Genomic DNA, 27,601 nt, shown 5'->3' on the forward strand with positions numbered 1-27,601 from the left:
TTTTGATTTTAATTTAAAGCATGGCTGGGTAAAAGTGCTAAGGGGCGAAATGTGGGCAAACAAATTATTCGACAGATTATTATTGGTAATTTAACTACATTATACATTAATTTTGGTAAAGTACAGATTATTAACCAGATTAATGATGGTTAAAAGCAACTAATCTTTGTGCGTTATTTATATTTGTCTTTGCTAATTAGCACAGGCAGTATATAAAATATTATACAGTCTATGGTTATTAGTGGATGTTTTATTTCCTTAGTTTGAGCTTGTTTGTTGCTAACGCAGATGTTTTGGGGTAATTTGGGTCACATTTCCCGCCTTCGTCTACGTCATCACTTACGTCCTTCCTGCCACACTTCCTCAGCAGCGTGCTAGCTGCTAGTCAGCGGCGAGCGTGGCTGTTCATAAGTAGTTTGAGAAATGTTGAGCGGCAGGACGAGCGCGCTGGTCGCCGGGGTGTGTGGTGCTCTTTTCATCGCATACTGTGTTTACTTTGACAGGAAGCGGCGGAGTGACCCCCGTTTCAAGGAAAAGTTACGTGAGCGTAAGTGTGCAGGTCAACGGCGTAAACTTAGCATCGGTAGCACGTTAGCCTCCATGTGACCGAGAGGACGTTAAAAAAACACTCAAAGCTTCTGGGAACTAATCAAGACTGCGTATTTTCTGTAGTCTTTTAAGCTCCGAGTATCTAATATTATGTCCCTCAGCTGAAAAAGCATGCTACAAATAACAGCTAGCAAACTTATTGCCTCGTGTTTTCCGTGTTGTAGAACAGCAAACTAAACATGCAGCATGGTCTTAAAAACCCACTTCTCTCTCACAGGTCGACGAAAGCAAAAGGTTTCCAGTGAGAAGACCGTGCTTACAAAGGTAGGACATGTAGAAAATAATCGATTTTTGTCTCATTTTGTTTAATGGAGCTTAAATTTGTTTTTTGTTTATTAACTTGACTTTGAAGCTGCCGAACTTGAAGGACGAAGAAGCTGTCCAGAAATTCTTCTTGGAGGAAATCCAGCTGGCAGAGGAGCTCCTTGCACAAGGTCAGCCACATGTTCATTCACAGAAAACACATGGAAGCTTACCGCATGCGCAAGACGCACACCACTCATATCACTGTAACTGTGGCTACACTGGTGTAGTGTCTCTCTACAAAGTTTTAAGCCCTGATAAATTTTTAATATGCTTGTTTTTTATGTGGTCTGTAAACCTGTTTCTTCCCTAACCCAGGTGAATTTGACAAAGGTGTAGACCACCTCACCAATGCCATTGCAGTATGTGGTCAACCTCAGCAGCTACTTCAAGTGCTTCAGCAGACGCTGCCTGCTCCAGTCTTCCAAATGTTGCTCACCAGACTACCCAGCATCAGCCAGGTGAGAGTTACCTGCATCTCCTTGTTTTTGTTTTATTTGTTTAGCATCCTTGAAAACCCCCCAGTTGCCATTTGTGATTTCTGGGACAAGAAAGGGTGCAAGAATAAACCTTAGAATCATCCAAAGCTGAGAGCTGTGTGTCAGTAGCTCTCGGTTATTTCACCTCTAAGACAAAAATACTTAACGGCCCGTGTAACTGATTTGCCTTTCTGTAATGGGAAATCCCTGAAAGATATTTTCTTCCTCTCTTTCAGCGACTCATCGACACTCAGTCTTTAGCAGAAGATGACGTCGAATGAACGCATGTGTGTGAATGAGATGGAAATCCATGAGGGAAGGGGGGTTTTAGACACTGTCACTGCTGCACGGTTCAGTTGCTTGCGAATTCTGAGCTTCACTGGCCATCGGTTGAGATGACTTTCCCTCCATCACAGCACTTTGAGGTGGACGAACGTCTGCCAGGTTACATTTATTGAAATGCATTCCTCCTTTCCAACATATCGGTTATTATGTAGCCATTTGTTTGTATTTAAAGTGCAACCTAAGTAAACAGGAATGTAGACGGTTTGTTCTGTTTGTGACTTGGACTGAAGTGAGTCTGTCTACTCTAAGCAGAACACTTGCTTGTGGTATGTTTATATAAATGATTTTGCAGGTTAATTAAAATGTACTTTTTACAAAACAAAACAGAAACATTCCAGTCTTTCACCTGGGTTTTTGTTTTTTGTGTCTGTGTAATACTACAATAAAACATGATAACATGTGTTGACTTTTTGATTGTCCACTTGCCAGTAGATGGCAGTAGCAATGCACAGGAAAACCTGAAGCATTTAGTTCTGAAATATGGAGCAAGGGCACTTTCACTTTCCCCTCAAATAAAGGGTGTGCAGGGACAAGTATATGTTTGTATCAATAAATATTAATGAACATGGAGGGGAGTGAGCCAACCTATTGTACTTATCCCATCCATGTAGGTGCAAAACAAAAGATCTGTGAATTGCTGACATTAGTAATAAAACAGATGCTGCTGAAATGTGGTTAAATTGCCATCGTGAGAGTATTTGTTTCCAGCCAGAATACTGAAACCTCATCTTGTACGAGTCCAGTGAACCACAATGTCTTTATTGTGTGTACAGGAATATAAAACTGGAGCAGCTTGTAGGGGAAGGGAGTGGGTCTGCTTGGATGTGTGTCTCTTGGAAGACAAATAGAGCTGTAATTATTTTTATCCCTCTCTGCAGCTGTTTTTTTCTTTCTTTTTAAGGGCTCTGGCCAGAGCAGCCCAGGCCTGAAGTTTTGCCAGGAAACAAGAGTAGGGGGAAAATAGTTTTTCAACATTAGGAATGAAAAATGAACAGCGGCCCAGAAATGTCGAGTGCAGACTAAATGGTAGACAGTGTTCCATTTTCCATGAACTCATGTGATCACTCTTCAGTCTTTTCTCCACCACTCCTGGTGTTTAGCCACTTGGTGGAAATGGAGAAGCCTGTCAGGGGCCTGCAGAGTCCACTGGCGCTAGGTGTGTGCGTGCAGAAGAAGTGACTCGTTGTTAATCTATCCTTCGGGGAGGTGGAGAAGAAAAATAACAGACTGTGTTGGAGGTCAAACTGAAATCTGTGGTCTGCTGCTGGCAGATCGAGGCTAGAAGCAGGTTCAGACTTCTCCACGGAGCGCAACACTGGCCTGCCTCTCCTGTAAATAAACACTGCTGCTGGCCTCATGCTCTGTCCCCTGCAGACTGGAAGGAGCTCAGGGGTCACTGAAGGATGCCAGATAGGCCCTTCCTTCTCTGAAAGCGTGCCAGCACAAAATAAACCCATTGAAACAGGCCCTGACACGAGGACAGACGCTGTTTGATTTAAGTATTACACAGCAAATCCAGTTTCGGGGCAGAAACCACACCCCGAGTGAAGAGTGGGATAATAATCTGATGAATGGAGTGCTCACTGTAATACTTTTAATATAACATCATTCTTTTAATTGCCTTGCTGCTCTATTTTCAGTCTGTATGAATGGGTTATGAGTCAGCTCTTTGTATCTGATGAAGCTGGCAGGAGGAAGAAGAAAAATGAAGAAACTCCCTGTTGTTTTGCAGTAGGGGGCACTGTTGCTCCAGGCTGTATATGGACACCTCTGTGGCGTTACACTGAGCCGCAGACAGATTCACAGTTTGAGGACGACTGAATGGACAGAAGCTGAGAGCACAACAGTTCCAGTTGACAGCAATAACAATGTCTGTGCCTGCAGCACAGATACCCTGTGATTTTTAAAAATCCTTTTGTTGTTGTTGTTTTGCTTTACTAATGTGTGCACGGTGACACATAAACATCGCTCCACCACAGGTAGAGAAAATAACCCCACGATCATGGCACAGGGAATGCTCAAAGCAGCCTGACTGCCATTGTAATTTGCTGGAAGTGTTGAACTGGGAATATTATAATCACTACAATAATCTGAACTCTGCAACTCATTAGTGGAAATCCTGTCAACAAATTATCCGCATCGCTAATGACCTTTGCTGTGTGTTATTGGAGTGTGTGAGTTTGAATGTCAAAGCCTGATTACTGCTTCTGTGTACCAAGTGCTATCTGACCAGTGGAGATGTCTGGTTATGTAGGAGCAGCTGTGTTTGGGATTTTAAGGCAGCCAGAAATAACTCGGTTGTGTGTGGTTGCTATGGCAGCTTCACGTAGACTCTCGGTTGAACTGGTCTGCATTTGAGATCCTCTGAGTGTTGGCTTCTGAGCAGCGAGGGGGGTATTTGCTGCCTGTAGCTTGCTGATCGGTGTCTGTTTGGTCAGCAGAGGCCCGGAGTCCTGCCGCGTAATGATGCTCGCAGTCCCGCTGTCTGTGTCCTGCTGCTGCTGAAGCCATGGTTGTGGTGCTGGGAGGGGGTGATAAGAAATGTCCCAGCTATTACAAAGCCCAGTGCCCTCACTTTGTGCGCTCAGCACCAACACGGTATATTAAATACCCGCCGCCTTTTTTTCTTCTCTTTGTCAGTCACCAGCGAGGGGAAAAGAAGACGGAGAAAAAAATTTCCAAGGCACGTCCTAAAAATAAAGCAGCACTGTCTGTGCTCAGAGTATTAACTTCCACACAGATGACCCATTTTTCCATCTCAAAGGGTCTGAGGATGGTTGGAAAGGAAAAAAAGGAGGGTGGGATGGGGAGGCAAGAGTGGAGCCAATCACGTGAATCTAAAGGAGGCTACAAATCCTGGCAGATTTCTCTTTCTCTGTGGGGTAATGCCTTGCTGTCATCTGTTTTTCCATTACTCTGCTGCTAGTAACTGAACTTGTGCTGCTGCTGTTGCTGCTAGCTGCTGCCAGGCAGGTTTTGTCCTCCATGTGTAGGCCTGCCTATTGAGCTCTGTTGTTTACATTCCCCGTGAGTGGAAGCCAAAGGGTGTGGGGGCCCCCCTTTTCTCTCCCCCACTACCAACCACTCAACCATACTGACTGCCTCTCTCCCTCTCTCTCTCTTTCTCTTTGCTAATGTCAGCCCGCACCCTGCCTCCAGCCTCCAACCTATCTCCCGATCACTAAATCTCTGATAAGGCTGAAATTCAATAGCGCGGCTGTTGCCTGAGAGAAGTGAGTGCGTCACATGACCTGTGAATTCCTGTTTACACTGAGCGGTTTTCATATTTCTGGTCTGATAACGCGAGGGCTGAAATTTTGTGAAGAAGTGGAACAAAAGGGGAGAATATCAAAAGAACGTGTCACTCAGCATCAGTTCTCACCCTGTCATTGGCGTTATCTGCACAATCTAGGCATGCAGTTAAGCTGCAAGGGGGGGGAAAGACACACATACACACACAAGCTGAACTGGAGGGTGAAGAAAGGGTTAACTAAGCAGACTGTGCACAGTTTTTTCTCTTCTCCCCCCCCCCCCCCCCCCCTCTCCTCCCTGTGATCTGCCTTCCTGTCTCACAAGCAGTGCAATGCAGAGGCTTTGAACACCATGAGAGTCAGACAGGCTTGTTTTGCATACTGTAAGTCTCCTGCATTGACTTGTAGCAAATCCTTGCCCTTGGGAGGCACGTCAGAGGGGATTAATGGGAGGGCCGGGGCCTCACAGAGTTTCCCATTGTCGTGGCTGTGCCCGCACTGTATTTTCATCCCGCAGAGTGAGAAAAGAGTGAGCAGGTGGGGAGGTGGTGGTGGTGGGGGGGTGTGTGCAGCTTGTGTGTGTGAGAAGGAGGGGGGGAGGGGGTTATACAGTGGTGTTATTTCCCTCTGCCCTGATTTTTGGAGCTGAGCTGTAGGGAGGGGAGGACAGTGTAAATAATGTATTTGGAGCGGCGGGGTAGAGGGAGATGGAGCTTGACCGAGCTCAGAGCGGGTGGAGGGGGAGGGAAGGAAGGGTTGAGCGGCCATTCTGCTGCACAGGAAGCAGGGGGGTTGGAAGAAGGGGAGGTGGAGGGGGGGAGCAGAGGAGGAACTGCACGAGCTACAACAACAATGTTGCTGTGGTGGTGCTCTGGGGAATATGGGGCCTCCGCAAGAATGTGGCAATCCTCTACTTCCGCCCTGCTTTCTCACTTTTAGCAAGACAAACAGTTTGCTGCTGCAGACTGCCGCTAATGAAGCAAAGTTAACAATAATGTCGGCGTAATCTTACAGCTGGTAGGACTTTCTCACTAAGAGCAACGATTGCAAAATGACACCGGCCGACCTTCTGCAAAGCACGCATGCTAAAATTAAAATTTAAAAAAAGATTTGAAAGGTGAGGTAAGGGACGCATTTTGCATTTCATGCTTACAAGCTCGCCACAAAGACTGAAAACACAGAATCATGCAGCCGAACTGTACAAAGGATGCACAAGTATCTCTAAACTGTTAAAACAGACAAGTTTGCAGGTTTTCTTTTACACTTCCAAGAAACTGCATTAAATGGCACACGCCACGTCTGACACATTTTTGCAGAGCACTGAGCTGTGGTGTCATTTTTCAAAAATAGATACACAAACACGCCAAGAGCCAAAAATAAGCTAAACCTGCAAAGTGACTTAAAGGCAGTTGCTGTTTTTTTTCCCTAACCTTTTATCATTCATGTTTACGTCCAAATAACACCAACTTCACAGGCATTAGCTTTAAACTACTCATGCAGGCACTGACAGTGATTGTTTACATACATACATTTTTATTTTTAAAAGCCTGCATGCTAGCTAGCCTCATCATACCTTAAAGAAGTGTAAAAATGACGAAAAAACATTATTATGGGGGATGTGTGCTGGACTGTCTCTAGCATTGTGTGTTCTCCACCTTGGTCTAACGTGTGCTAAGCTAAGCTAACCTACCTGTGACCTAAGCTAATCACAGGTTGCACGGTGATTGCATTGCGATGTGCGTCTTTCCAGTTTTCCGGTTATATTTATATATAAAAACGCTGCTGAGGGCCTGTGTTATTTCGCACTTCAAGTGCCCGTATTCCTATTTGTGGAGAAATTTCAGCTTTTTTTTCAGATCTATCTATCTGTATCTTTCTGTGTTAGCAGGCAACCATAATTAAATCGTTGCATGTAATTGCCAACTTGACCCCATTCAGTCACAAATGGATTACAAACTGATGCCATTCATTGCCATTTTGTCGCCAACTTGATGCGGCAGCGTTACTTTGAAGATGACAGCCGACTGCGCAGTCGCAAACTCTCTTCAAAGCTATCATTTCAAAGACAAAGAGATTGCAAGTTCATTGCACACAGTGGCATTACTTTTGGTCGTGCCGCAGTCTCAAACCACTGTTTACCCTAGTTGGACTTTGGCATAAGCCGGAGGCTATAGCAGCTTAAATGGCATACATGAAAGCAGTGTTGGTCTTTGCATGAACACAATCGAATGTATTTTACAAAAAAACCCTCTGTTCCACTACCAGAACCTCTTTATTTCTCTCCTTATCATTCTTCCCTCACTCTCCCTCGGCGTTCCCTCTTCCCTGTATCTCTCTCACACCTGCCATGTTCGGTGGCAACAATGAAAGGGACCTCAACCTTGAAAGATGATAGAGCAACTCCGACTACAATAACAAAAGAAGAAGAAGAAGAAGAAAACTACAAGTCACTTCTGCTCTCCTTTACACACGATGTAACCTTGGTGTAACTTTTGTATTTTATTATCTTTTCTTGGGCTCACACAGCTCTGTTGCTGTATCACCCTGTGCAGCTCGGCAGATACAACCCACTCGTTCACCCGAGAACTACAAAGTGGGTTTGACGCCTTGCATCTTGTGTAACCGCGGTCTTTGAAGACTTTGGCTTTGAGCTCTGTGTCTTATCAATTCCCTACGCAAAGCTAAATCTGAATCTGAGGCAAGCGCATAAGGGGGTAGCTTATCTGCCCCACTCATTTAATATTATTCATTCATGCGCACTATATTTATGACATGCTGTGCATGCGCAACTAGTTTACATTTTTTCGTCATTTATGTAAGCATCGTGTGTGTGGAAGGGCCAATGCTTAGACGTGGCGGTACGGTAACTTATTAACTTTGCATGAGGTAAACAACTGGTTTCATTTTGTTGAATACATCATACAAAGGAGCACTTCATACATTAAAGGTGTAATTCATAATGTTTTGCTCACAGAGTTTATGCAAAAGAGTCGACACGAGTTGACGCGTTGGTTTGTAAAGCCTTGTTTTGAAGTCTCGGTGTTAGCATCTTAGCGGCGGTCATATTGTTTTCCAGCACCAGAAATAACCACCTTCAGGTGAGAGGTTGGCGTTATCAGCTAATGCTACCAAGCTAAGTAAGGAATAATTAACATATGAATTATGAAGAACCATGTTATGTTATCAGGTTGGCTGTTTACATGGGAGTTTATGGGCATTGACTCACTTTTTTAAGAAGGCTCCAGTGGCCATTCGGGGAACTGCAGTTTGATTTTAGCCCAAAAGGATGCCACTTAGTTTAGCGTGAAAGCTGTCACAGAGGACCCAGTCGTGGGTCCTTTTAGGGCACACTTTGAAGTCAACTCACATTTAAACCCAAGGGAAAGTGAAGCAAAGTAAAACAGATTTCCGCCCAATTCCAGTCAACGGAGCCGCACCGTAAAGTGAGTGGTAGCAAATTCCTAACTTATTTGTCATCTGGGGCCTCGGATTTGTCACATCGAATCTTCTTTTCTCAATGAACTGGGGAGGGAGATTACAGGCTCATAGTCGGTGAGATAATGATGGCTTTGACTCTCAAATGAAAGTCCTTGAGAGGATGCTGTGGAGAATACAGACACGTAACATTTCATTCCCACGGTGCCACCGAAGCTCGCTCTCTCACCCATCTGGAAATAAGATTTATTTCCCGGTCAGCCTCAGAATTATTCGGTGAACCCGAGCCGCAGAGCCACACCGCTCTTTCCCATCTTTCAACCCTCACTCTGCATGCAAATCATCACATGGCACGTAAATGACTGGACGGTTCACTTACTTTTCCACCTTTTGACTGATTCTCAGATTTAGTTCCTCTCCAGCATACAAGGTTCATTTATTTTTGCATGATGTCACGTAGAGCACATGAATATCCCCATTTGACCCATTTTAGCTAAAACCTTGTTTTCCCCTCTTGTTTGTTTGGCAGCTACTGTGAGGATTTGATATTGCTGCCTAACACATTAGCAACTTGTTAGTTTCCAAACCTGGTTTCATTAACATATAAAAGGCTTGTTTTTTGGGGGGAAATATCCTTATCTCATTTGAGGTGCTTCTCCCCATAAATTATTCCACAAACGAGGCTGCCCATCAGCCAGATAAGCTCTTTACTATTTTGTTTCATGCAGAAAGCCCACATTCCTGGACTTGATTTGAATTTAATGGACTTGTAGATGATTAATGAATCAATTACCGGATACAGCATCTGATCTCTGGGTGGCTGCAGAGGCAAAGCTGACAGCTTTTCAAATTGAAAGGAGCAAAGTCGTTGTGGAGTCTTGCCAGCTGCCAGCTCAATGCGCTCCTATAATTATAAATGCATGAAATAATTAACAAACAACTCCACTTACACGCCGGGTCATTCGGGGTCAGCTGGAAGGGTTGGTGGAAAGTGGAGCTCGCCGATGATTGCACTTTGTCTGATAGGATGGTAACACGGATTGAGTTAATCTTGTATGGAGAAATGCACGGAAGGCTTTTAGTCCAGATGACGCTCAGTGAGAGGCCTCTGTCCTGAAAACATGTTAGTGTGGATGTAGCTCTAGTGAAAAGCTTAGTGAAAGCCCCCTCCCACCGGCACCGCCACCTCACCATCCACACCCCCGTCTCCCCTCCCGACCCCTGCCGCTCCATTCTTCCAGAGGGATGGCTTGTTGACATCCATTAGGAGGTTTCCCAGCACCGAGCCAGGCCAGGAAAGAGAGCTAATGATGTAATTCCCTGAGAGATGACATTAAAATGTCAAAGTGCCGCAACTGACATCATCCATTTAGCACAGATTTTCCTATAGCATACATTTGTCTTCCATCCCCCCCCCCCCATCCCTCAGCTTTTTATTCCTAGGAACAGAGCTCCCCACCCATCCCAGTACCTCCAGGCTCCACTTAGGTGTGCAGCCACACAGTGGAGGACAGGCTGGAATCAAAGCATGTCTTCCCCTGCAGCTATAAATGCCCTGCTCCAGAAAGCAGTATTTTTGAACAGGGTATGTGTGTCACGTTACATTTAGCTCTTCTTCTTTTTTTTTCTTTTTCCAAGCTTCAGCAGATGCTAATTCATCTTGTCTGCACAACAAAGACACCACACGCCCTACAATTCTCTCACCTCCACCTCTTTTTTTTACTACTTGTTAATTCCCGCCCTCCTGTGGAAATGACCTCTGCGTGATTTTGGGTTAGCTACCCGAGATTATTCTGTTTTGCAAAGTGTGATCCGACCTGGTTTTGTTTTGCGTGACAGAACCAGGAGAACATTTTGTACAGACCGCATTTTGCTACCTGCCTCACGTCGCGACCCTGCGCCGTTTCACATTGGTCAACAGTCACGCTGTTGAAGATGTGGACTCTGAATTATATTTCTACGAGGGAGACTTGACAGCGCTCTGTTCTTCAGCCCAGCGAGTGGGCAGGCTTACACGTCAATAATGGATGCTCGGAGGCAGAGTGAGTAGACGTGAACTGGAAGCAGAGAAGGGGGCTGCGCCTCACTCAATAATGAATCAATTGATCCTCCTGCAGATGATGGATCAGGTTGCTATGACGACAGATGCAGTGTTACCCAGAGCGTGGAGGAGAGAAGCTGGTTTCCCAGAACCATAAACTCCAGGCTGCGAGTGTGTCTTGGCTTTAAATGTATGGTGACGCTGGATGCGATTCATAAAGAAGACGAAAGCAGAAAATATTAAGCAGTAAATTAATGCGGCCAGATTCTCCAAAGAGGAATTACCGCACAGAATCAGCAATCCATCACATCACTCCAGATCTTTCCTTTTTTCCCTCGATTTCTACCGTGAAAAACAGATGTATAGATGTTGCAGGTGCATAAGAGATTACACTGGCGGTCACCTCCGCTTTGATTAATCGAGGCGTCGTTCCTCTTTGATGGATGCTGTAGCACCCAGAGCTGAATACACATGTGGGTTTTATTGTCCGTGTAGCTCTGGCTTCTTGAAAAACCAACATGTTTACCGTGTCTGCGTGTGTGCGTTGTGTTGCCGTGGCAACGCGGCTGATGCCGGGTCCAGCTGGGACCACGTTGCCAAGTAACAGCTGAGTTATGAGAGCGGAGGAGAGGAGCGTGGGCGTTGGGAGGGGTGGTGGGGGAAGAGGGTGGAGGGAGAGCAGAGGATACGAGGACTTCTATAAAGACAGCAGCGAGTAACAAAGACTGGAAGCATGAAGGGAAAAAATATCTCTGAGGGTTAAAAAAAACTTTTTGCATTTATTTAGTGTAGTGCTATGGATTGAAAAATAACATGGTTTTCATCTCTCGCTCGCTCTCTCTCGCTGCGGCTTTCTGCCAGAGAATATTAATACTTGAGCACATCTCATCGCTGGCAACATAAAGTGTTGTGCCCCATGCTAAATAGCAGCAAAGCATCTCTTAGAATTTCTTTGATGTACGTTAAGTTGAAGTAATTAGTATAATCCTGTGTGCGACCCTGCCTCTAATATGACAATACTAGAGGCAGGCCTCCAGCCTCCAATGACTTCCAGGTAGGCCGACACAAGCCTTTAGCTACAAATGGTGATGACTGTGCATCCTTGTAGTCCAGGAGGCTCAGGTGCGGAGCTGCAGTACAAGGCCTGTTGTTGAGTCAGCACTGAATGGCAGCTTTTAGGAAAATGAACCCAACACCCAAGAGCCAAAACTGCAGTTTCTCCAGTGGCCATTCAAGCTGGCTCTCTAAAAGAGTCCCTATAGACCAGCGGACCGGTACCGGTCTGTGAGTCATTTGGTACTGGGTCACGAGAGTTGAGGCTTGGGTGTGAAATTTATGGTATTCAGGGTTTTTATTGGTTTTTAGCATTATTTTTTTTTATCGTTAACTCTGCTTCCTTGGGTCTTTTCCTGTGTGTTATGAATAAATCTTCTTATTTTGGTACCGGTACTGGTTTTATTTTCTTGTATTTATCCGCAAAACCTTAAAGGCTGGTCCGTGAAAATATTGTCGGACATAAACTGGTCCGTGGCGCAAAAAAAGGTTGGGGATGGCTGCTATACACAACCTTTTTAAAAAACTTTTTTAGCATCTTACAACTTAAAATGAAGTCTTAAAGATTTTTATTATTAGGAACGTTGCTGCTAGTTTTAGTCACTAAACTGGACTATTTCATTGTGTTTGTAGTGTTGGTGCTGTCCAGACCTTTTTTTTATATAATTACCTAACAAACAACATAGCTTCCTGTGTATTTAGCTGCTCTAACTAACTGTCCAGAAGGGCTGTGCTCAATTTAGGCTAGTAAATCTTAGCATTTTATGTGTCTATTATGTAGCACTTATTAGCATCGACACCCCTTGACAGCTGTTGCTAGGAAAAAAGGTCTATTCCCTGACTAGTTCATAAGTGGTTGCTGGTTGTTGCTAGGTGCAGCAAAAACCTCGCCATCATTGCTTTTGTTGCTAGCAGATTGCAGTTTGAATAGAAGATGCCGACCTTTCTGTAAACACTCGCTAACTACTAGCCAAGTGGTACTAAAACTTGGCTAAAACTGGAAACAAAGATCCATCTTCTTCAAAGTAAGAGTTGTGCCTCACTGCTCAAATCATCAAGTTTCAAAAGGCACAACCTTGAAGACATTTGGTCTCTGTTTCTGGTTTGTGTTGCAATTTTATCACTTTCAGTACCGCTTGGCTAGTAGTTAGCAAGAGTCTGCAGACACTTCAGCACGTTCCAAAAAATTACAGGCAAATCATGGCAATCTCCTAGCATCCAAAGCAGTTGCGTGGAGGTTTTCACCAACTGGTTGGGGGAAAACACATTTTTCATTAGCGACTGGTCGTTGCCAGATGTTTGCGAACCAGTCTTTACGTTGTCACACTTCCAAAATGACAGACAGGTTAACCTCACGTGGTTAGCTGTCACATAACTGCAAAACCTCAATACTATCTATGGATTCAGTAGTTTGCTTTAGCTGATTACTCAAACTAAAGCTTAAAAATGGGACTTCACAAACCAATGGCTGACATCATTGTGGCTAAGTCCATTTTCAATATACAGTGTGGTCAGCACTGGTTTAGTGAACACCAACAACAACAAAAATGTGGTCTGCGCTCAGCAAATTACATGAATGTGTAATGGTTTGTGATAGCAACAGCCGGTCGTGTTTTTCAGCTTCCATTAAATTGTTTCAAAGACGGGTTACACCCATTAAACTCCATCTGTGTGTCAGATGATTAATAGCAAAGGATGACGGTATGTTTTTACTCTCCATCCACTCCTCTGACCTGCTCGTTCACACACATGAATCATCCGACCTCAAAGACTCAGAGTCTGTCCTCATGCTCCGGGCATGATTATGCAGTTCCACTGTCATATCAGTATTTGTTGCAGGCTTCTGGCTCAAATGCTTCCCTTCATGGTCATTAAGAAGAAACTGGCTGAGCAGTCTGATTTGTTGTCATGGAAACTGATCCTGAAATGCCTCTGTGCTTCATTTGAGACTAATTGTCCTCCCCAAACAAACATGCACGCTCTCAGACTCACATTAGCAACTGAAATCACAGCATTTCTCACTCTCTTTGTTGTAATATCCTTGTGCTCCAGTACTTCTCAACAATAAACCTCTGAAACAAGCCCTGCAAAATCCTGTGGAAGAGCGAGTTAAACAGCTAAAAGCAACAAACTCTGCAAAGCAAAGCAGCTATTCAGGTTCCCGGAGCTGCTTCCTGGCCAACTGATCCAAATATGCTTGACTAATTTTCCACATTTGACGCTGAAGTGTGGTTGACTGACACATTTAGTCCTTGGCTGAGGGGTTCATTAAGTTCGCCGCTTAGAGATCAGAAGGCAGATTTGTGCGGTGGAGAAATTGCAGGTGGAAAAAAGGGTAAGCCAGAACAACAAAAACAATGGAGCCAACGTGGTCCAGCACTTTATATAACAGAGCTCGCCTGTGGCGATTGTGCAATGCGGTGCAGTTGTCTGGGCTGATGTAAACAGAGCCTTAGTGCCTCTGGAGGCCCAGCCATGTGCCTTGATGCAGCAGTTATGGGCACATGCCCTACTTTCATAAATCAGAGCTGGAAAAAAAGGAAACAGCGTGATGGGGAGTGGAGGAGGAGGAGGGGCGAGTGGTGAGAGGGGATGCCGAGTGAGCTAGCGAGGGGAGGGAGGGAAAAGAGTTTTAGAGGAAAGGAGGGGAGGTGTTGTGGAGGGGGGAGGCTGAACAAGGCTCATATTGATGTTCCAAACACAGCTGCAAGCGTCAGCTGACTAGCTGGCCTGGAAGCAGCCCCAAGCTCTGCCTCCTACCTTTATCAGTTTACACTGCGACCTTTCTCTTTCCATTGGAATAGATGACCCTCCCCCCTCGATCTGTCCTCTCTGACATCTGACTTCTGCCGGGGGTTTCTGTATCTGCATGCCTCCAGAAACACTGGCTCTCTTTTCAGCACATCAGCACTTTCATTTGTCTCACATGGCTCGGCTTTCAAGCCTCGCCCCACGCTCTTACACAACTCACCATGAAGTCACTGTTACTCCTCACGTCCGCACCCAATGGCGGAGGATAAAGAGAGAGTGATGATGACGGGCTCGGTTACTTTGCAAATACATGCCACTTCAGCGGGATTGTTGGGCAATGTGCAATCCTCTCGTCTCGGGTTTCTGCAGAGCGTTCCTGGAAACAAAGAGATGGGTTTAGATACTACGTTTAAGCTGACACCTCAGGTTTGGACATATTTGGTGAACTTGAAGTTGAACTTGAAGCAATAGTTCAGGGTTCAGGTTTGAAGCAGCGGCAGCAGCTGTTGTCAGGAGTCTGTCCTCAAGGGGCAGTAATCAGCAGAGTTAACTGTCAATCACAGATCCCCCAACCTCATGGGCTTTTTCTCAGAAATACGCCTCCTTGCCTACACACACACACACACACGCACACACCTCCTCTTAATGACTTTCTTCAAGTGTTACTGGATAGTGTTTCTATGGGAGCCGTCCCCCCCCCCCCCCCACACACACACACACACACACACACAGCAGTACCTCCCTCGCCTCCCCTCCCAACTGTTTGCAGGAAACACTCATCCCTTCTCTGGAGATGTCGCTCGCGGCGGCTCATGCACTCAAAAATCCCGGGCTCCTTTCTGGGAAATGAAGGGCTCAAAAGATACATACATTTACACACACAAACTGGGAAAGCAAAAACCGAGGGAGGGGTGCAGAACACCGCTCGCCAAGTATATCTGCGTCGCCTTTTTGACAGTGAAGAGGTTGGATTGACTGTCTGCCTTCTGCAGGAAGCAAATGAGAAGCAGATTCTGTTCTTCCCCCGGTTACTATGTGACAATCCGAGTTGCTGCGGTATCTAGGCAGACCACAGCGATCCCCAAAACATCACAGGAATGAGAATTGTTTCTGGCAGAGACGGATGGAGGGAGCAAATCAGAGAGGAGAGGGAAAGAATAGAAGCATTTAAAGGCAGCCATCGCTGGCTTCAAATGTCACCGAATTCCCGGTTAGACAATGGAACACAGCTGCTGCTAAGCTTTGAACTGCAGCTGTCTGTCTGCTCTTGGCATTATTTGTGTGGAAATGTGGTCGCTGGTTGTGTTTTGAATGTGAGGCAGATATAAAACATCATAGGAAGATTAGTGCGTACAGTATTCGCATGTGGAGAGGGTGGATCAAGGTCAGATAGAGCTGCAGAGAGACACATGAGTAGGTGGCGGCCATGTCAGATGTTCCCAATTTAGAAACCCTCAAGCAAGAAGCAGAGATGAGGAGAGAGGTGGTGAAAAGAGGCTGCGGTGCTCAGTCTGGAGTGGGCTTTAATGGTTTGGGGTTGAGGGTCAAAGAGACGGGGGAGGGGAGGGAGACGAAGGATGAAGCTCCGAAGGACGTCTCGCCTTTTGAGGCGACTCTGAAAATGAATTTCGATTGCCTTTTTTGGCGTGCTCGTGACTCAAACGGCCGCAGTGTCCGTCACACCTCCACAAGTGGCTCATTACCAGTGTCATCTGTGGATCATTGCAGAACATCTCTTCCCCATCTCTGCTGCTCCTTTGATCATCCTCCAGACAATACCCCATTAGGCCCGGGCTGATTTTCTAAAGCACGGCTCAATTACTTAAGGATACACTCATTAGCATATCTGAAAGCACAGGCGTGACTCTGCAAATAAAAGAACACATTAGATCCCCCCCCGCAATATGTTTCAATTATTCATACAATACGAGGGTGAGTGGAGAGAACCGAGTCACAGCCCTATTTGCATTCAGCCAAGGTAATTAACATTTATCGAGCTCTCGTCCGGGCTTCCACTTTGGAAGCACTTGAGTCGCTGGTGTTTGCCTGCTCTGCAGCACACGGGCAGGTAAAGCAGGCTGACAATACGCCTCAGCATCAGTCCGCCTTAAACGTCACTTTTCAAGCCACATCATTTTTGTCACAGTAGTTAAGCGTATCACTCTGGATGCCTTAGTCAGCAGCTGCTCAGCTGCGCTAGGCAGGGCTCCTCAATTATTCACAGAAAAGAACGCGCACACACATATGGGCTCACTTTGCATGTGTTTGTGTGTGTCTGGAGAACAATGATAGCACTTTGCAGAAATTCTTCTTCTTGTTCTGGTATTTTTAGCCAAACAGGGTGATGGCAATGTCAGTCAGTGCCACCGAATCCTTAAAAACGCTCATGACAGCCATGATGATGAGTCAGCACTATCTGCCTGAGTTCGGAGAGGAGGAAAGTAGTAGAACATCTTGTTATCCGGGGGTTGTGTGCAGCAAGGTTAGAAAATGAAGCAGGAGGACTTTTCTTGAATAATATATCAGCCGTTCGGCTCGATCCCTACCATTTTTTTTTTTCTTTTTGTATGCATGAGTAAATTCCTGTGCGTGCTTATCTGTTCACGGCCTGCTGCAGTGCAGCGCGGCGCAGTGCAGATCTCTGCGTCGCACATTAAGAATGTGTGAATATGTGTGTGCGTGCGTCAGCCGCTGACTTTGTGTTCATTCCACAGTAAATTGATCTGGCTGCTCACTAGACTGGATGGAAAAGGGCCCGGGGCGAGAAGTGCACAGTGCATCAGCAGATGGGAGAGCCCGCTGTGTTGCCATCACACAGCATTCCTCCTCCACTGGGCATGCTCAGAGGGGCCACGCCTCACGTCTCACGCAACACCACCACACACACCCCTCCTCCTCCTCCTCCTGCTCTTGGGGCCTGTTTGAACCAGTCAGTTGGAGGTGGCGGCGACAGTCCTTTCTCCTGTTTCTCATCTGACCTTCAAAAGCCATGCACGAGGACAGTAGGTTGACAGGGAAGGGAGGAGGGCTGTTTTTCTAAAAGCTCTCTGGGTAGCAGGGCTGATATGTCACTCATTATTTCCACTCAGTGCTTTTGCTCTGTCATAGCCCTCGGAGGGATGTGGAACAAACCGGCGCCTTGCACGCAGAGCCAGCAGAGGCTGGAACACAATAGCTAAACAACAGAGATAACCTATCTTAACGTGATCTGTCACCAACGTTAGCTACTATTACCTCCTGTTTCTTATCAGTACAAGAAACTAACAGCTGATGATGATTCCCTCAAATGTCAGTTTCCTTGATTGTGAGCTGATGTTGAAAGGGAACTTGCTCAGAAGGGTTAATAACAAGGAAGTGAAATCATTTTAGTCACTGTGAGCCTCGCTTACGTAACGCACAAGTTGTGCAACCTGACAAAAATACAAGCTGGTATTAATTGAAATCACTTTTGGTGAAGACTCACACATGTGCTCCAAAATGCAAAGTGCAGTACTGGAGGTGTAATTCCTTTCGAAAGAAAAAAAAAAGGTGTAAATGCACGCAGTCTCATATTTGCAGCACTGCTCACATATCTCATTCACACTTCTATATTTAAATATACTGCAGGCCCAGAATGACCTCATGAATCACATGGTGCACTTATAGAGCGACAGTATCGTCATTTTTTTGGTTTCCTGCTCTGCTGTTGCCAACACAATCAAACCATACTTTACACATCATCATTATTGCTGCAAACCGCCTGCTGACAATGCAGAGAATCTCAGGCTTGAATTCCTCCATGAGTCACATAGCATGCTACTTTTTTTTCCACTCTCTCTCTCTCTCTCAAAACTAAATCCCTCAGGCTTCCACACATCCCCTCTTTGTTTTGCCACCACATTCTGCTTGTCTCTTGTCCTTCCGTCTTTGCTCGTTCCTCTCTCTGAGTTGCACGACCGGGTTCCTGTTTATGTCAGGCGAGCATCAAGCCAATCAGCTGTGAAGGCTCTGATCCTCCTCGTAGCTATTTACTACCCTGTGGTCTGCGTAAAAAAAAAAAAAGAAAGACTGAAAGCGAGCTGAGCTTGGGTGCAGGCTGCTGAGTAAGCACACATGCAAAGCTTCAAATCACTCCACAGCTGACCTACATACATGTAAACCCCTCTGCTTTAAACTGTGCATGCGTGGGCCGGCACAGTTTTACCTTATCAAATGTGCTCCACTACATTTGCTTGAGTTTCTCACAGAGCAGCAGGAACAGCGACGTGATGACATTTTTTTTTCTTTGTTGCCGTTGAGGGCTGGAATGTGCTGGTTTGTAGATAACAAAGCAGCCCGAGGCGGCTGCATGCTAACTGCGCATGAGGTCACAGTCCGCCAACACAGGACGGCGTGATATGAGAGGGGATTTTATCCTGGATTCTCCCTCGGTGGTGTCATACCTTTGCCCTTTGTTTTCTTCTACTGCCTTGTTTTTCCTCAGTGCTGCAGTTTCAGACTGCAATTGCCGGTTATCAAAACTGCCAGCCTCCTCTGTTATTATATGGTTGGAGTAAAGTGCAGACTGCATTTGAAGACAGCAAAAATAGACTTTTGCAAGAGTGTGCAAGGACCTTTTCACGAGTCCAGCCAGTCGCAGCTTTCTCTTGGGAGTTCACGATGTACCATGAATCTGTTAGGCAGGGAGAAAATATAATCAGGGCTTTGCTGGGGCATTTGAGTTCACTACAGGCAGTACATGAGCACTAATGCCTGATTCAACTCTGGCTCTGGGAAACATGCCTGACATTCAGTGTTTACACCCCTCAATGAAAGCTGCTAGTCAGACAGTCTGATCGCTCAGCCTGGAATTAGATTCAGGAAGTCATGAGATTTCCAGGTGGCTCGGCTTTCCTCGAATTGTTAAGCAGGGATTTTTCAAAGAAAAGCCAACACACATTAAACCGAGGGCATCGACTGGCTCCCCGCGCTTGGCACGTGGTCACATCTAAACACGAGAAAGCTAACGCAAAAGGGGAAAAAAAACAACTGAGTGAAAACAGGGGGAACGACATTTGAGCGTTGTCAGAGAGAAACCTCTTCGATGTGCCATCGTTTGGTGCACAGAAACACACGAATTATGAATCAGTGCTGAACTCCTGCTGAACTCTCTGCACCAGCACCAAGCCAGAGAGCCGCACCACATGACATCCAACACACACATGCGCACCCTGTGACCTCTGCAGAGCTCCAAACATACGAGGCAGTCTGCTGTGGAGTGCTGCGTCTGCTGGGTGAATCATTACGCTGTGCTGCACCTGGCTGCAGTTAGAGAGCAGAGAGGATTTTGATAAACTTGACGTCTGTTGGGAGGTGGCGGAGGACGCAGCCAGCCAAAGGGGAAAGATAAATACAAACTGGTGGTGCAGCGGTTAAACCTCCCGCCCTTTTTGGCAGTCAAAGTGTGCGTGTGTGTGAGTGAGTGAGCAAGCGGGTAAATATTTAACCCTTGTGTCAACACCACACATGTGTCACAACAGCATTCCTGTGAGGCGCTTGTCTTGTGACAGAGCGGTTTCATAACAGGAGCTGTGCTCTGATCGCCCGCATTCATTGTTTTGCGGCTTTTGGAAGAAGCTTTGTGTGCCGGTGCAGAGTGACTCGTGTGGCATGACGAGTTTCGTGTTCCTGCACGTTGGGCGTTAATGAGCGCAGAGGTGAGGCTGTGAATAGCTGGGTTAACTAGTTCAAGACAGCAAACACAGCACTCTGTTTACCCAGCAAAAGCCTCTTTCTCTCACTTCCTCCTGGCTGTAAATGGTTAACTTGGCAAGAATCATGTGAGCGCTAGTAAGCTTTTTTTTTTTTTTTTTTTTTACTGCGTGGGGGAGGGGTGGGGGTTGAACTTTACTCGTCTTGCTCTTAGGCAATGGCATTTCTGATCAGAGCGATTTTATCGTGAGGAGAGAAAGCGAGAGAGCGGAGCACGTCACACTGCCTTAGGAAGGAAGACAGAATTGAGCTGTCTGCAAAGATGTTTTCTCGATGAACAAAGCAGATACGCGCATGTGAAAATAAAAGTGGAGAAAGGAGGGAGGGGGAGGGGGTGGTTGGTGCGTTGTCCTTCAGGGCAACCCTGAGTGCAGCTAGACTTGTCAGTCGGTGTGAGAGCGTTTCCTCTTCAAGGCTGTCTGGCTCCTCCTCCCCCCCTCCCTATTGTGTGGCAATGCAGGGTGGGTGAACTTTATCCCTGTTTGGTGAGAGACACAGCTTTCAAGTCATTTGCATGGAGCAGGATCAGGTTGCACACTGTGCACCTACTGCACAATGAGAATCCCAGCACTTAACAGAAAAACGGGGAGATGTAATCACAACCTTTTATACGGAAAATGGCCTCTGCCCAAACCTGTAGGACGACTCCAAGCCCGCCCTCCACGCACACACTCAAAACAAGGGTTAGCCTACATCACACACACTGATATCACAAAGATTGCATTCACCACACCCAGCTCCACATGCCCTTTGGACAGGCAGGCAGGTTTTTGCAAACACATGGCGTAAGACGGCTCAGTATCAGCGGCGTGCTTGTAGTCGTTACGAATTTGCACAACACAAACATGCGGGTTAATATCACCTTTGCCTTATCAGGCTCCTTCAAGGGCACCAAACTTTCCCACAGTGCTCTGCTCTGTCCCGCCTGCGTTCCTCTGGGACCTCAAACTGTTGCTATAAGAGTTTAACAGTCATTCCATGTGCTTCCCACACTCTTACTGTACCTCTTCAGCTGAGCTCGTTGTGGTGACTAAACCATCCACTATGTCTTAGTAAGGACTGACTGTATGTAAGCCAGCGTCTGCCAGTGGCTGTGTTGCAAAACTAGTTTGTCATAGACAATTACAATGCTGGGAAATGTGATCATAAGTTCCCAAGACCATCAGCACTTTCGTTTCAGTTTAAATAATAACAATAAAGCCTCAAATACATTTTCACTGTTGGGCTTAATTCCTACCAGTATCTTTAGCAATTTATTCACTGGAGTTTTCACTTTTTTGGGGAAAAATAACAGAACTAATTTAGTTTTGAGTATATAAGTAATATAATTAGTAGTTTTATTTAAACAGTCAGAAAATCTATGGTGTTGAAAATAAGCTCATTCATTACACTTTTGCTCAGATGGTTTGTCTTCAGAATTACAGACTTTGCGACGCTTACTAGTTTTCCCCATTTTGCCTCAGGAAAGCCAACAACAGCCTTCTTTATTTTTTATGGCAAAAGGGCACAAAGCAGGTCAGACAGCCAAGTCTGGACAACATCTATTTATCTGGGTTTTCCTTTGTAATAACAAATTGTCTCCATCTAAGGCAGGGGGAGCAGCAAAGACTCCACAGTGTGTAGCAGGAAAGTCAGTGACAACAACTGTTACATTAATTATGTTAGCTTACAGAAAAAAGAGGAGGATTTTGGTGGAGGTGGGTTACAAAGCGGCTTGCAGTTGGTGAAACAATTGCAGGAAGCCTTAAAAGGTGCCTCCTGGGAGCATATATATGCACATACTGTTTTTTTCTACCTAACCTCATTTTTACTCTTCTTTCTTTCTTTTTTTTAATCACTGTTGTGTTTACAGATTTTTGCTCATAGTATACGGCCCTTACCAGGCATCTATGGCACTGTCTGTTTTCCATTTGTACTTTTCATACCTTTCATACCTAGATAGATACCTTTTTGATAGGTATCTATCTATCTATCTATCTATCTATCTATCTATCTATCTATCTATCTATCTATCTATCTATCTATCTATCTATCTATCTATCTATGGTATTATCATAACATGCAATTACATTTGTGACTACAATGTCCCAGACTATAAAAATTGTCCTTCAGTACACATTCACACGCTTGTCCTTGTCATCAGGACTCTATTTTCTATTTCAGCTCTTCACAGTGAGCCGTTTCCTGAGACAAGGCTTTGAAGTGGATGAGGGAGGTGAGACACCGTGTGCCCAGATGCCCAGCCGCTGTGGTTAAGGGGTCTTTATCACGCAGACAAGGGGGACAGCACTCAGCTCTTGCCCTTCTATCTTTCACCGCGGCAGAAGAGTGATTTTGACAACCAGCGCTCCCCAGCTGCGCAGGGGCCAGGCCTGCGAAACCACAGGCGGATAATGAATGCCACACCATCGTGACAACTTGCACTTTTATGGAAAGGGGAGGAAGGACACTTGTGCTCACAGCGTATGATGGGACGTCCTCCATAAACCAGACAATCAAAGCGAGGGCAGATAAGCATCTGTGGAATCTGTGACGGGAACCTCCGCTGATTTATGGGCACTACTGGAAAAGGTTTGTTTCCAAGTGAACGTGTTTAGAGGTAACCAAAGAAGAAATACAACTTTCCCAATGCAACCACGGCATCTGTAAATGATAAACCACAGTCGCATTATCCATGATCTTCCTTGCTTTCCTGAGCTGAACAAGCCACATGCTATTTATGAAGAACTTCCTCCAAAATGAGAAGACTTGAGGTTTTCCAATTAGGTCAGATTGCTATTCTTGGTTTTTCTTGACTCTCACAGTCGTGTTATTTGTATTCTGTACATCAGAGGGATTATACATCCATTTGCTTTCAAGGCAAACGTTACTAGAAAAGGAGCAGCTTTGATCTTCTTCCAATAGACACGCTGAAACAGCTTCTAAATAAAGGAGTTATAAATATGCATGTGCATACGTTCTTTTAGGGATTATTTGCCAAGGATTTACACAACTTTAGTTGAAAGAATGAAACAAATCAGTTGTGTTTTCAAACTAATAACTGGAAAGGGCAGCAAGAATCTGTGAGCCTGAGCTGTGCCGTGCCAACTGCTTTCTCCGGGAACATCAGAGTCCATTTCTAGCAAATAAATGGACAGGAGCTGCAGTAATAAATAAGCCTACTTTGGAAAAGTTATATTTTGACTCATGCTCAGAGGAAGAGGTTACATAACACATGAAATACTCTTCATGCTTCTCTATTTAAAAAAAAAGAAGCTATGTGTCCAAATTTATACTTCCATCTAACACAGGCACATGTGCTCAGACACACTACAGAGCTCTACAGAGTGATGTCTTTGGAGTTTGCAGGGTGATCTGTCAAGAACAAACCAGGTGCACAGAAACCACTGCATTGCTGCTGTAGGAGTGGCCGTGGGCGATGTTGTCCTTCTGGAAATTATAAATGTGTCTGTGTTGACATTTTTAACATTTTGTCTGAGTAAGCCACAGAGAGCTGAAATGACTCCGCAGATCACTTCAGTAAGCTAAACATAACAACCGTGAGTCAGGTTTGAAACTGCCTTTTAAGGCCAATAAATAAGACGGCATTGACATGTGCAAGGAATGCGGCTAATAGTAGCTTTTGAATTGAACCTCAGATAATGAAAAGAGGCTGAAGTTGCATTGTGATTCATTGAGGTCACGCCATGTGCTGTTTTAGCTACAAAAAAACAACAAAACAAAAAAAATAAGAGAAAGGTTGTTTACATTAACGTCTGGTTATGACTGAAAATACACGGGGGTTTCCACTGGACAGGAAATGATGTCGTCAGCCAGCCATGCATGCAAGCTCGCTTAAGCGCGGCATTACAGAAGCAAAGTTCAGCTCTTTCTGTTCCTGGTTGCCCAAACCGAATCTGTACTGCAGGCCACTGAAACTACCTTCTGTTGAAAAAAATGGATGTGAAAACAATGCTGTTCATTTACATTTTTCTGTGGGGATTTTTTCTTATTTTGTTGTTTTATTTAATTCTTCCGCTTTCCCATCTCAGCACAGTGGTTTGTTTTGTTTTTTTTTTCTAACCAAGCTGTCTGAGTCCCAAAAAGCCCGGCAGATTAAGAGGATATGTTACCATCTTGAGTTTTTTTTCTAAATGGATACACATGTGGCACATCTGGGTCCAAGCCTGACTCATTACTCACTTTTTTTATGTCCCATTCTCTGCAGCCATGGCAACTGCTGCATGTTTGGCAGAAAGCTTTTGAAGGCAGTGGAAAAAGAGAGAGAGGGAGCATAAAGGGAGAGCTAGAGATAGAGCGAGAGAGGGAGAGTAGCTCTCAGTAGTTGGCCTACATCCAGTGTAATCATGCCATGGAGCTGAAATGAGGCCTTTGGCAGCACACCAGGTTTCTGAGAACAAAGATGTGAGCTTCTAATGTTGGCGGTGGGGCCTGCTTGGCATCCTCTGCCATTTCCCAGCAGCCCTTGCCTTGGCTGACTGCCAGCCCCCCCTCCCCTCCCCTCCCCTTGCTAGGACTGCAAAGAGGATCAGAATAAAGAGAGAGACTTGTTTTTCACTCGCTTCTTGCTCCGGCCCAATGACATCACCTCTGCAGCCTCCAGCCCCCAGATTCCAGCCGCCCAGCACATTTTTTTCCCCCTTTCGACCCTCCATTTTATTTGAATTCCACCATTTTATACCTGACTTTTAAAATCCCATAATTTGTTTGTTTGTAATTGCCATGTGCCGCACACACGGCTTCTCCGCTCTAAACACAAGCGAACACGATGAGGAACGAATCTGCACAGAAAAAAAAAAAATCAAAACATACTCAAACTAACGCTAATAAGGGAGGTGAGGCGGCAGATGGATGCTCATTAGCTTTCAGAGCTCTGCAGATCTTTTTCCTTTTTTTAAAAAAAATAATCAGCCCTTTAATCCTTGCTGTGCAAAAGTGTGGCTAAAAATAGCACCGTAAACAGGATATATATGGTAGCTTGGGGTAGCCTACTGTGATAATCTCTATGGTTACCTCTCCCTCTTCCAAGCTCCACGAGCTCTGCAGAGCATGCACGTTAAAGTCCTTACATTGACTCTTTATACTTAGCAGCTTTTGCCAGTTAAATCTTCAAGACGGGGTCACGACCACAGCTGCTTAACTTGCACTATCCTGTTGTAACCTCCCTTTGTGTCGGTGCAACATGTTACAGTTTTGTTTGATGCTCGCCTCAGCAGTTCTTCTAAAAAGGTTATATAACATAAAATGTTGGCAGTGAGGACGACACGAGGGGAAAAAAAATCCAGTGCTTGCGCTCTGCTTAGGCAGAAGACTTCACAGAGAATCTGTAATGTTTCGCTGGCATAAATAAAAGATCTCCAATATAAAATTTAACAGTCTCGAAGAGTGATGAGACGCAAATATCATCATCTCACCAGCCCCGCGATGCTGTCACATGCTGGGTATTCCCCTGGCCGTCACCTACCTCGCACTCTTTATTTAGCCTCCTCACGTCTCAATTTACATACTGCTGAAAAAAAGAAGAAGTTCAAAACTGCTTTAGACAGCTTTAGACACCCTGCCACTGCCCAGGTGACACTGTGGTGATTTTCACTGTATGTACACGATTCATATTGGCCAGTCAGAACATGCATGTCTGGCTTCCTCTCAGACCTTAGCTGCCTCTGTTCAGTACAGCTCTGCCTTTCCTTCATAGCACACTGCAGCATTTTTTTTTTCAAATCAGTAGATCTACTTATTATAGAATCAGGTCATTTAGGATTTAATTGAATCACAGCATGCCTCTGTCTTGCATAATAGCTATTTGGCCGTGCAGCTATTTGCTTGCACAAACATCGACTGAGTGGAAACCAAAGGATCAAAGCATTAGGCAACAATTTTCCCACCAATCTGAAGAAAGGAAAGAATTTGTTTAGTTTGTCCCTCATAACAGCCGTTTCCTAACTATGTCATAAAGCCGAACAACACTTCCTAGTGTTGTCCATCCAAAACGGGACTGAGTTTTGAGAGAAAGCGGCGATGGGAAGCAGTGGGACAATGCAGTGTTAACAGAGAAGGTGGGGTGGGGCGGGGGGGGGGGGGGGGGGTTAAACTTTCTTTAAATATCCTCTTTCACTGCAAGGTGTCCCCATTCACATAGCGGCAGCTTTACGGGAATAACAAAACAATATGGCAACGTACTTGGCGGTAACACATGAGCATACGTGTCTTGTTTTGTTTCTGGTAACCCTTTGAAGAAAATGCCACAGCGCAGGATCACGGTGGCAGGCAGGGAGCCAGAATAGCCTGATGTTCTGTTGAAGGGTGAGGCGGATGAGGGTACGTGACTAAACATCTTCCTTCCTCTTTTCCAACGTCACATGGACTTGCACAAACATATCCTGCTTTGTGTCTGCAGGTTTCAGACGCATTGCCTCACCCAAAGCCTGAGGCTAAGCTGCAATGAGTTGGAATGAGACCAGATGAGAGGGAGGAATGAACTACTGGGACAACTCCTCCACTTCAAAAAGCCTCTCCACTTTTACTTCAGGGGATTTTGGCTGAGGTTATGCCACATGACCTGTTTCTAATAACATTTCTTTCTTTTTGCCTTTCTGTAAAACATGCCACACTAGAGTGGAGTCATTAATCTTGTTAAATCTTTCATACTAATATCTGTTGAGCTGCTTTGACTACTAAAGTCGCTTGAAATGAGTCTGAATCGCTAATTCACTCCAGTGCCATTTCATTTCATTTCAGCAGTGGCAGATTTGGACTGCTCCGTGCACAAGAATATTAAATATATATATATATATATATATATATATATATATATATATATATATATATATATATGGGCACAGCTACAGCAGGCTATATTCATGCTGTAACCCCAATCCATTCAAGTTCACAACACACTGGCTGGAAATCCCCACCTCATGACTGAGCTTCCTGGTTACTGGCTGGTGGAGGCGCCTTTTTTTCTTCTCCTCTCCCTCTCTTATTCTTTTCTTTAAACATTAACAAGCCAGGAAAATATTATCTAATCATAACTAAAAGGCTAACTGTGTACATCCTGAATTCACCCTGGTGAGCTGGCACAAACAAAAGAGAGAAAATGCGGGCTGTAAAGTCGCTCCAATAAGCCTGTAAATTGTGCCCATGTGCTACAATAACACATTTTTGAGATCCTCTGTATAAATATAAGATCTGCCATTGGATTACAATCGCTGTTTTTCTCAGGGTCGACCCACCTCATTCAGTGCACAGTAGTAGTAGCAGCAGCTCACTGCGTCGAGGCGCGGTGCATTGAGAAAAACAAGCTGCAGCCTGAACCGGATAATGCTCTGAATTTAGGACAAAGCAGCAACCGGAGGAGCTTGAAAGTCGCTTTTTTTATTATCCCCTGGCGGTCTGTTGCTAACCTACAGCCATATTTCTTTTAGCAGCGTGCAGGCTGGTACCGGTGGACCTATTTTTTTTGCAGGTTTGATGATAATAATAACAGTAGCGTGGGTTATTCCGGAGTCGGAGGCGGCGGTGAAGCTGAACTGGGTGCTTTTTTTGTTGGCAGAAGCTCAGGTGATTAAGTTAAAATATTAAAAAAGGGAGAGAGAGAGAAAAGC

The 27,601-nt window shown here is 45.2% G+C and overlaps 1 protein-coding gene, 1 long non-coding RNA gene and 1 other non-coding gene across 3 annotated transcripts; 2 read left to right on the forward strand and 1 right to left on the reverse strand.

Annotated features, from left to right (window-relative positions):
* The first annotated feature begins 340 nt into the window (after window positions 1-340).
* tomm20a (translocase of outer mitochondrial membrane 20) lies at window positions 341-2,136 on the forward strand. The gene is made up of 5 exons (XM_085182151.1): window positions 341-547; window positions 827-873; window positions 962-1,043; window positions 1,231-1,373; window positions 1,628-2,136. Exons 1-5 carry the CDS (start codon window positions 424-426, stop codon window positions 1,670-1,672), a joined length of 441 nt encoding a protein of 146 aa, XP_085038277.1. The 5' UTR covers window positions 341-423; the 3' UTR covers window positions 1,673-2,136.
* LOC146505132 (small nucleolar RNA SNORA14) lies at window positions 1,415-1,551 on the forward strand. Its single transcript, XR_014877802.1, has one exon. It is a non-coding gene; the product is annotated as a small nucleolar RNA SNORA14 (small nucleolar RNA).
* On the reverse strand, window positions 1,717-27,601 carry LOC146505133 (uncharacterized). Its single transcript, XR_014877476.1, has 2 exons — window positions 27,230-27,601; window positions 1,717-14,643 (listed from the first exon to the last, which is right to left on the reverse strand). It is a non-coding gene; the product is annotated as an uncharacterized LOC146505133 (long non-coding RNA).

The sequence above is a fragment of the Neolamprologus multifasciatus genome, chromosome 13, assembly GCF_963576455.1.
Source record: "Neolamprologus multifasciatus chromosome 13, fNeoMul1.2, whole genome shotgun sequence".
Lineage (NCBI taxonomy): Eukaryota > Metazoa > Chordata > Actinopteri > Cichliformes > Cichlidae > Neolamprologus > Neolamprologus multifasciatus.